The following is a 10,610-nucleotide window of genomic DNA, read 5'->3' as shown; positions in this document are numbered from 1 at the left end:
ATTATCTTTTAGGAAGGTTAAATATACTTGTACACGTGAGATATGCTAAAGAAATATTACCTTTTTAAATAAAAGAGAAAAAATAACAAAAAATAAAAAAATACACTTAAAATTTAACTACGTTTAGAAGTATGAATTTTAAACTTTAGATTTAGATTTGGATAGATTTGAACTCTATAATTTTGTATTATATTTTGTCTAGATCCAAACAAATCTAAATCTAAGACATCTCACAAACATAAGATATGTGTTGGCTAAGTGGCTTGGATTGGTATGCTTGATACGACAAAGTTACAAATTAGGACTAGTTAAGAGGAAGTTTGTTTATCTTATTTACTTGCTACTAGCATAAAACTTGCGAGTCTCTTCTCATGACTTCATTAGGAGTAGTTAGACATAGATTGGATTTCATTTTTTCTTTTTGATTATATTGTTATTATTATTAAGACTATTTGGGCTGTTTAAACATCTATCCTCCCTTTTACATGTAAGGATCCTAATGTGAAATATAAAAAAAATTATCATAATGGCTCCAATTTAATTAATACTATTTGATCCAATTCAGTATGAGTATCCTAAACCTTAATCATTGAAATAAAAGACATAAAACACAATAATTTTCTTTATTTTTATAACTTTTATTTTTTACTTTATTTATTCCATATAAATGGATAGCACATGCATGTACCTTGATGCATTAACTAGTGCTCCAAAGAAACATACAGATAAAAAGAGTACATGGATCGAATGAAACATACACCCAAACCCAAGTCCGACGTACAAAGCAGACGACTCGTAAATGTACATGATACATATGTGCTACCACTCTTAAGGCAGAAGGTAAAAAACACACATACACATGCATACACACGTAGATATTATATAGGGGACCTCCCTCTCCACATGTTAGTGTGTCTGTTTCTCTACGTACACAAAGCAACCTGTTAAGCATTGACTATGCTGCCTCCTGCAAAGACAAAACCAAAAAATAATTATAATTATAACGTCGAGAGAGAGAGAGAGAGAGAGAGAGAGAGAGAGAGAATGACCATTAGGGTGGAGGACTTGGCCGGTGACGTAAGAGGAGTCAGCATTAGAGGCAAGAAAGACAAAGGAGGGTGCAATCTCATGTGGCTGACCTGCCCTGCCCATCGTAGTTTCGGTTCCAAAACTGGGGATCTCGTCGGCTTTGAAGGAGGAGGGGATGAGTGGGGTCCAGATGGGGCCGGGGGCAACCCCATTGACCCTTATGCCCCTCTCCGCCAGACGCAGAGCCAGCGCCCTTATCAGACCCAAAATGGCCCCTTTTGTTGATGTGTACACTAGCAGCTTGGAGTGCCCATGGTATGCATTAACCGACGTCGTGTTGATGATGCTACTCCCTGCCTTCATGTGCCTCACCGCATGCCTGCACATATATTGCAAACCATTCATCATCATCATCATCTTACTTTACGCAGAACTTTAAAAATAAAAAATAAAAAAAAAATAAAAACTAAAATTATAGAAGAAGGCTATTTTCAAAGAAATGAGAGGAAAAAGATGTATTTATGATACCTGATCATGAAGAAATGAGCAAAGATATTAGTCCTGAACACCTTCTCAATCAACTGGGGATTAAAGTCCTCGACTGAGTCGTCCTCGTACTGCAGAGCTGCATTGTTAACTAGAATATCAATCTGACCAAAGGCCTTCATCACTTGGTCCACAACTTGCTTGCAGTTTTCGTCAACTCCCACGTCAGTGGGAATCGCAATCGGATCCTTGGCTTCAGGTCTCTTCACTCTTTGAAGAATCTGAAGTGTTTCCTCCATATCCCTATCCTCTGGGCCCTTCACATAAGTGAACGCTACTGTCGCCCCCTCCATCACAAAATGGTAGCAAACAGACCTCCCGATACCAGAGTCGCCACCAGTTACAATTGCCACCTTCCCCTGCAAAAGTTTCAATGGTCTCAATTTGATATTGGAAAACAGTTAGGACCTTTCTTAAGTTTTTAATATTATTTAAAAGGAAAGCTAAAATTATTTTTATATTTTTTAGTAAAAATAAAAATATCTCGTTTTTCATAAATTTTAATGCATGCGTGAATTTTAAGGAGAGTGTATATACTAAGTCTCATAAAAAATATCTTATTTAAAATTTGGATCCCATGTTGAAGAGAGAAAAAGGTGCGCCCAATAGATAAAACGCAATTATTTTTTGGTATAGCTATGTATAGAGTACGCACACATTCTCAAAGTTGTATATTGGCCTTGATGATTTAGTTGGTATACAATAATAAAATAAAATGGATTAAAATAGCATTTATAATTGATTTTACAAATTTGCCTCTATATATATTTTTCTATTCTACTGTATTGAGAGAGAGAGAGAGAGAGAGAGAGAGAGAGAGTACGGATAGCTTATTGGAGGGCTTGTAGTCAGGGTTAGCAAACTGAGGGCGAGGGTTCATGAGATACTCCAAACCCGGCTGCTCCTTTTGGGTTTGCGGTGGGAATGCGTTGTTACCGGATGCCATTCTCTCTTAGGGGGTGGTTCTGATTCGCCGGAAAAAGTTGTGGCGGTAGATGGAAACTGAGTTTCCCGATATTGAATAATTCCAGATGGCTATATTAGTTTGCTAGCTATACGGTGCAAATGAGCTTGTGAATGCGTACTGCAAACTGTAAGTTCGCTAGCTATTTATAGAAGAATTGAGCCAAATGGCTGTCCTCACGAGCAGCCACGTTGCAGGACCTTCCCTCACATAAATTATTGACGTCCACTGCGGGACGCGGCGTGACCTAAAATGCCTTTACTCTCGAAACTGCAACGGGGCACGGCCGGCCAACGTCGATCGTCCTATTGCTCTCGCCCCTGTCCTATCACAGTCTTGTGGGGGGGAGACCTGGCCCATGCAGCAGGAGAGATTTTAATTACGTTTGTCACTCCGTGAATGCGCTCCTGGACCTTATCTCTTGAATATTTGGTATATGAAAAACATGTGCAAAATTCGTCCATACCAATTATAGAAAAAGAGAGTGGTCCATGCAACATTTTTGCACAGAATGCAGCCTTTTCCTTGATCCGAAAAAAGAAAAAGACCATAATTGTTAAGATAATGTGTGGGCCAATGAATTTTAGTATTTGGATAAGTGAAAATTTAAAATAATTTAATATTATATTTTATTTAAATTTACATGATTCAAATATAATATTTAAAATTTAAAATTTATATTTCTAAAATGAAAGACAAAGCGCGTGCTCTCTTCACAAACATGGTGTCAGAAAAATTTTCATAAAAATAATGAAATTGAAGATATATTTAGGAGAGCATTTGGATTAAAATTTGCATGTATATAGACAAAATGTAATATACATAAAACTATATTTAGTTTTGTCCAAATTGATTTAAATCCAAATTTAAGTCCCCAAATCTTATGCTCCCAAATGTAACATCAGTCTGCTTTACAAACCATAGCCACGTAAGAATATATGAAGTAATCCATGATATGCTTTACACAATTTTTACTGGTACTATCAAATATTGATGCAAGTAACTCTTCTTCCTTTTATTCCTTTTAATCAAGTATTAATTATGTTGAATTTACTTACTTTACTCTCTCCTTCTTGTTGGCGTGAGCTATTAGAAACCAACTTAGGAAAGATATAGCTGTAGATGTAAATATAGAATTATCCTCTTTTGTTGTGATATCTATATTACCAAAAATAGGATTGCAAGTTTTCCTATTTATCCGTATTCTCTCAATGTAAATAAAATATAGGGGTGAAGAAATAAAAAGAGCAGAGTTGACATGGTAACAGAACAAGGAATCCAATCCTTGGCTCCCTCCACCGAAAAAACTCCACCTTTCTTTGTTTGATCCGTGCCTTCCAACTATGGCTGACACTGGCATTATCACTAACTCCAGTGACTCTTCACCACATACCAACTCCATCCTCACCTCCCTTGCCAATTGTTAGCTTTACCGTGATCCCAAGAGGGGGGGTGAATTGATATTTTTAAAATTTAATCCCTAGGTATTCATCCTAACAGCAGTATGCTCACAACCCTATGGTCAATTTAGTGCAAGTAATATAAATATATCAGAAATTAAATAAAACAGTTTAATCAACCACACAAGCACAAAAAAGCAGTAAAGAGAGGGTGACACGCAGATATGTTATCGAGGTTCGGCCAACTGCCTACGTCCCCGCCTTGGCTAACAAGCACAAGGATTATCACTATCACTTGCTCACTTAACAGGGTGGAATGAAACCTACACAAACCAGGTCAATTAGTACAGGGCTGACCTCAACCTTTACAACAATCCTTACCGGGTTGGATTACCGCCCCCTCAGGCCACGCCTGAAATCACTCAGATTACAATCAAATGGTACAATATAAAAGTGCTTTCACGTAAAGCAGATTTGTACCCAAATGCGTTAAATCACATACAATACAGATGATTTAAAATGTAAGCTCAGTGTAGTCTAGATAGTTCAACTCTCAAAGGTATTTTCTATCAGTGTAATGTGTACGTGAGAGTGTAAACAAGTAATCTTTGTATTTTAGTATGTTCTCAATCAAGATGCTCAAACAAAGATATCATGCAAGATTCAAATATTCCAAATAGCAGAATATGTCAATCAAGATGCCATGCACTATAGTCAGATGGTGTTTTGATTTTTTTTTTTTTTGTATTTTTTTGTTATCTGAACAAATGGAATTTGTATAATGTATTTGTATTTGTATTTGAATTTGAATTTTGAATAATTTATGAATTTTTTAGCAATTATGGTTTAATATTATGTATGCGAAAATGTAATTACAGATTTTTATAAGAATTAATGATTAATTTTTTAGTTTTAAATTATTAGTGATGGTTTTAAAATCGTCACTAATAATTGTCCATTTTTTAAGTATTAGTGAATGTTTCAAAACCGTCACTAATAGTAAAGTATTAGTGACGAATTTTAAAAGCGTCACTAAAGCCTAATTATTAGTGATGATTTTGAAACCTTTACTAATAGCTGCTTGTGAGTAATAGTGACGAATTTAAAATCTTCACTAATACTATGGCTTTAGTGACGATTTTGAGCCGAACCAATGTAGAATTTATAGTGATGGTCTTAAGTTTTTAGTGACGGCTCTAATCTATCACTAATACTCAATTATTAGTGACAAATTTTAAAATTCGTCACTAATAAGTATTAGTAACTGCAGACATAGCGACAAATTCTAAACCATCACTAATGATCACAAAATCGTCACTAATAGTATTAGTGATGGTTTTATGATTATTAGTGACGATTTTGATCCATTACTAATAACCTTATTTTTTGTAGTGCATGGATCATAGTCTTGTTGCCTGAAGGGAAGAAAGTAATAGAATGCAAATGAATATTTTCCATCAAACACAAGGCAGATGGATCGGTTGAAAGGTACAAAGCAAGATTGGTGGCAAATGGTTATACAAAGACATATAGGGTAGACTACCAAGAGACTTTTTCACCAATTGCGAAACTAAGCAATGTAAGGATATTGTTATCTCTTACAGCTGACCTTGACTGACCATTACATCAAGTTGACGTGAAAAATTCCTTTCTTCTTATACACGATGACCTTGAAGAAGAAGTGTACATGGACCTTCCTCGGGCTACAAGACATCCATTGAAGCCGAGGTTGTAGGCAAACTGCAACGAGCACTATATGGATTGAAATAATCGTCTCAAGCGTGGTTTGGGCAGTTTAGTCTAGCAATGATGAAATACAGGTTCAAGCAAAGCAACTCAGACCATACACTGTTCCTGAAGCACAAATTAGGAAAGGTAACCATGTTTATAGTCTATGTGGATGACATGATTATCACCAGAGACGATGAAGAAGAAATATCCAAACCACAGAAGAAGTTGGCCACCGAATTTGAGATAAAGGACTTGGGAGGACTCAAGTACTTTTTGGGAATTGAAGTTGCTTGGTCTAGACAAGGAATATTTCCTTCCCAAAGGAAGTAGTGTTGGATGTATAATTAATTGAGGTAGGAATGTTGGAGTGCAAACCAGTGGATACTCCAATTGTTCAAAACCATAGACTTGGAGAATACTCAGATAAAGCACCAACAAATAAAGGTAGATACTAAAGGCTAGTTGACAAACTTACATACCTCTCACATACTCGTCCAGACATTGCATATGTTGTAGGCGTAGTTAGCCAATTCATGCATAATCCTAATGAAGATCATATAAATGTGATAGCCCGAATACTAAAAGATACTTGAAGTCCTCACTTGGGAAGGGAATTATGTTTTCAAAGAATAGTCATTTAAGAATTAATGGCTATAAAGATGCAGAATGGGCTAGAAATATCTCAGTTAAAAGATCTCCTTCAGGTTATTTTATGTTTTATTGTGGGTATCTTGTTACATGGAGAAGTAAGAAACAAAAGGTGGTAGCACTTTCCAGTGCCGAAGCAGAATTCCAAGGAATGACAAAAGGGCTTTGTGAACTACTTTGGATCAAGAGATTACTTACTAAACAAGACTTCACATCTACTTCAGAAATGGATCTCTTTTGTAAAAACAAAGCTACTATTGCAATATCTCACGACCTAGCCTAGCATGATCGTACAAAACATGTGGAAGTGGATCAACATTTTATCATGACAAACTCAAAAGTGAAAATAATTCGATTTCTATTTGTGAAGTTCGAAGACCAACTAGTAGACATGCATACTCACAAAGGTGGTATCAAGCAAATAGTTTCACAACTCACTCAACGAGTTGTGCATTAGAGACTTGTATGCATCAACTTGAGGGGCAGTGTTGGTGTGAGCTATTAGAAACCATCTTAATTAGGAAAGATATAGTTGTATATGTAAATATAGAATCATCCTCTTTATTGTGATATCTATATTACCAAAAATAGGATTGCAAGCTTTCCTATTTATTTGTATTCTCTCAATGTAAAGAAAATATAGGAAAAAAGAATGAAAAGAGCAGAGTACTTGACACTTTTTTCAAAGGTAATACTGAATTTATTGAAGAAAAAGGTATGAACATATAAATTAAGTTTATGGAGTGTACAAGAAGCCTAAAATAGGCTTAAGAGAGTTAACAATCAAGGGCAAGTATGCAATTCACTAAAGAAATCCTTCCAATTGTTGAGTATTGATTTCCAAAACAAGTGTTCCATTCGATTGCTAATATTCTCTTGTTCAACATCTTTGTGTTTGTATCTTTTCGATGAAAACCCTACTGTTTCTTTCCATTCAAATCTCTCATATCTTTTTGTTCAGGACCACGATCGTACGGACATCAATTATTGACGTCCACTGCGGGGCGCGGCGTCGCTGCAACTGGGGACCGGCCGGCCACTCTTTATGGCGCTCTCACGGTCTGACGCAGGCAGCTGGAGAGATTTTGATTAAGTTTTTGCGAGTACGCGTCTACTGCTCCTGAATGGATAAGGATAAAGGCTTCTGCACCACAAGTACGCATGCATGCCTCCCACCTCATCTCTTCAAACACAGAAAACACGTGCATTAAAATATCAAAGAAAAAACTATTATTAAAATATCTTTTTTATTAGATATTTATTAAATATAATTGCATTAAATTTAGATTTAATATATTAGTATCATTTAATTAAATATATTATGATATTTCATTTAATAATATTATTTACCTTTTAAGATAAGATGATTTTCTTTAACGAAAATCCTAAATTTATTGATAGCTCTCACTTATGGGGGATAAACATTTTATTATTTAGTTTTTTAGATAAGATGATTGGATGAACCTTTTATCCACCAAAAGAGGTAGGCTCATAATTATTTTTTAAATGACTGGAAATATGAGACAGTGTCATGACCTGAAAAGTTAACTGCTAAAAATATAAAAATGCAATGATACCACCTGTAGTGCCCCGACCCTCCATGCGAGGTATAGAGTGCTAGTAAAATATATAAATTCTCTGATACCATAAATACTGCAACTCCTAACCAGAGAATTTCGGGTGCACCTGTCATTATTGGAATTAAAAACCATACAACGAAAGATGCTAAAACCTCAAAACACTTTATTAGAGTTCTAATTGTTCCCAAATACATACATAAAACTACCTGTCTATATAATACAACTCAACAAAATAATAATATGTAATAGCTGGTGGCTCACCAGCTCTGTCTATCACCCCCACAAGTCTAATCCCCGCCCCGTAGTAAACTAGGCACGGTTCCTTGAAGGACTTGAAAAATGATTTGTATAATAGGGTGAGACACTTCTCAGTAAGACGAATTATATTATTATCAGTGTGTGACTAGTATGAGTTCCTGTGTGAATATAAAACTTTTATTATGAAATGACATTTAAACTGTACTGCACTATATATCTAAAAATACATAATTTCAGAATAAAAAACTATCGGCTCAATATAGCCAATTTTATAGTAAATTTGCCCATATATGTCTAGAAGATACAACCTGGACTACTGAACTTGCGTCGTCACGATTTCACATACTCATACGACATGCTTCCCCCCATAACGAGTTGTGCGGCTCGAAGGCTGGATTCAGCATATGGCTGGCCGACCATAGTTGAGTCAAAAAAGCTAGTAAATACGATTGTGCCTACCCTTAACCTGGAATTACATAAAAAAGAGTCAATCGAAACTACTTCAGATGGGGCCCCTGGAACAGCCTCGGGATAGTATTGTACCCAGGTCTCCAATCAACTATCTCGTATCACACTTCCATCCTCGTGTGATTGCACTCGCTGCCAATTCATAGCTATGATATCGTGCTCATAATACAACATTTCATATCCATAGGGTTCTTAAATCATATATGACAATTTACATAATAATACTAAAATCATAATTCATTTTTCATAACACTATATAAAACATGCGTTGTTCATAATTATGTAAAATATTTGTCATATTCTATCTCGGTATAAAACCGGCATATCAAATCTCGACATCTAGCCATCATATCAAATCTCGACTTATAGTTGTCACATCACATCTCGGTTTATAGCGGTCACATCATACTGTATAATATCAGTTAAAACATTCTGTTCTAACATGCCATTTAAAAACTATTCTCATGCCACATAATTTTTATCTGATAAAGTATAAACAAAATAGACTGACGAGGAAACATATAAGTTGTTGAAAACAAGGGTATGAGCATCTCCAGGGTTTTATTTAACTCAAACTACTTATTTTATTGAAAATAGGACATGTTCAAACCATTCACGTTAGTTTTTCCCAAAAACATATAAAAGTCAAAATAACCATTTTCATATACCCAATTCATTCAGAGAATCATATATACCGTTTTTGTAACATAAATTGCAATTTAATCGGTCCATATTAAAAAATAACTGATATAATATAATCCCTTTAACTGTTCCTGAAGAAAAAGACTAAAACTTTCGAAACCATGAAAACCCTAACCGCACGAATCAACCGAATATCGACGGCCTACGTGTTGGGAGAAGGGAGAGAGAACCGGGGAGCACGTGTGGAGAGTTTCCGAGGCTAGAGAGAGAGAGAGAGAGAGAGAGAGAATCAAAACCTTTATTTTTGGAGAGAGAAAGAGAGAGAGAGAGAGAGAGAGAGAGAGAGAGAGCAAAAGAAAGTTATGAAGAAACAAACATAACTTAGCCCTTAAGTAACTCTGCTCGTTGGAAAACCATCGACGGTTTTTCTGGGCTTGACAAAATCGTCGATGGGCCCAGAAAAACCGTCGATGGTTTAGCCTTTAAACAGCTCTCGGTAGTTTACCTACAGGAAAACCATTGACGATTTTTCTGATCCTCACGAAACCGGCGATGGTTTGGGCCTGGCCAAACCCTTTTTTCCTTTTTTTCCTTTCCTTTCTCTTTTATTTTATTTATTTATTTATTTTCTTGGTTCGGGTTACTACATTCTCCCCTCCTTAAAAAAATTTCATCCTTAAAATTTTCTGACTGATTTACATCACATCCACTGAATGATTACTGATCTATTGATCTGACTCTAGGAAGAGCCGACTGCCACCCACATAGTAGCCTCATCCTAAGTTTATTAAATACCCTTACTTATGGTGGAGGAATACCATGGTTACACATAGTGTTTGAGGAGATTACAATACCATACAAACTCCCCCAAAGACCATCCATATACTAAACGTAAACAAATCTACTCTAACATTATACATACAAACCAACACTTACCTACCGTTCTACTTACCTATCTAGCACTAAGACTCTCTGAACAGTTGTGGATACTTCTGACGTATTCCTGTCTCTAATTGCCATGAAACTTCCTCTACTGCATGATTATGCCAAAGTACCTTTACTAGTGGAATCCTCTTAGTACTTAGCTCCTATTCCTTATGGTCTAAAATCTGAACTGGTATCTCATCATATGCCAAAGTGTCCCCGAGCTCCAAAGACTTATAATTGATCACATGCGAAGGATCCGAAACGTACTTCCTTAGCATGGACACGTGGAACACGCCGTGGATCCTAGACAGTGCCGAGGGTAATGCTATTCTGTACACCACCAGACCAACTCTTTCCAAAATCTCGAATGACCCGATGCATCTAGGGCTTAGCTTCCCCTTTTCCCAAATCTCATTA

The 10,610-nt window shown here is 36.0% G+C and overlaps 1 protein-coding gene across 5 annotated transcripts in view; it reads right to left on the bottom strand.

The window, feature by feature from the left end:
• Positions 1-617: 617 nt before the first annotated feature.
• The window catches only part of LOC131161871 (glucose and ribitol dehydrogenase-like), a 105,288-nt gene continuing 95,295 nt past the window's right edge, over positions 618-10,610 (bottom strand). Inside the window, exons 2-5 of one of the 5 annotated variants that reach the window (XM_058117868.1) lie at positions 2,399-2,627; positions 1,558-1,934; positions 1,050-1,408; positions 618-967 (exon numbers count right to left, since the gene is read on the bottom strand). In XM_058117868.1, coding sequence (XP_057973851.1) covers positions 945-967; positions 1,050-1,408; positions 1,558-1,934; positions 2,399-2,521 — 882 coding nt within the window. In that variant the 5' untranslated portion in view covers positions 2,522-2,627 and the 3' untranslated portion in view covers positions 618-944. Of the gene's footprint in view, positions 1,409-1,557; positions 1,935-2,398; positions 2,930-10,610 lie in introns of those variants that run through there. The other 4 variants (XM_058117870.1, XM_058117867.1, XM_058117869.1 and 1 more) reach the window with 4 other exon arrangements.

This window comes from Malania oleifera, chromosome 8 (assembly GCF_029873635.1).
Source record: "Malania oleifera isolate guangnan ecotype guangnan chromosome 8, ASM2987363v1, whole genome shotgun sequence".
NCBI lineage: Eukaryota > Viridiplantae > Streptophyta > Magnoliopsida > Santalales > Ximeniaceae > Malania > Malania oleifera.
This window is presented reverse-complemented; position numbering and strand designations above follow the sequence as displayed.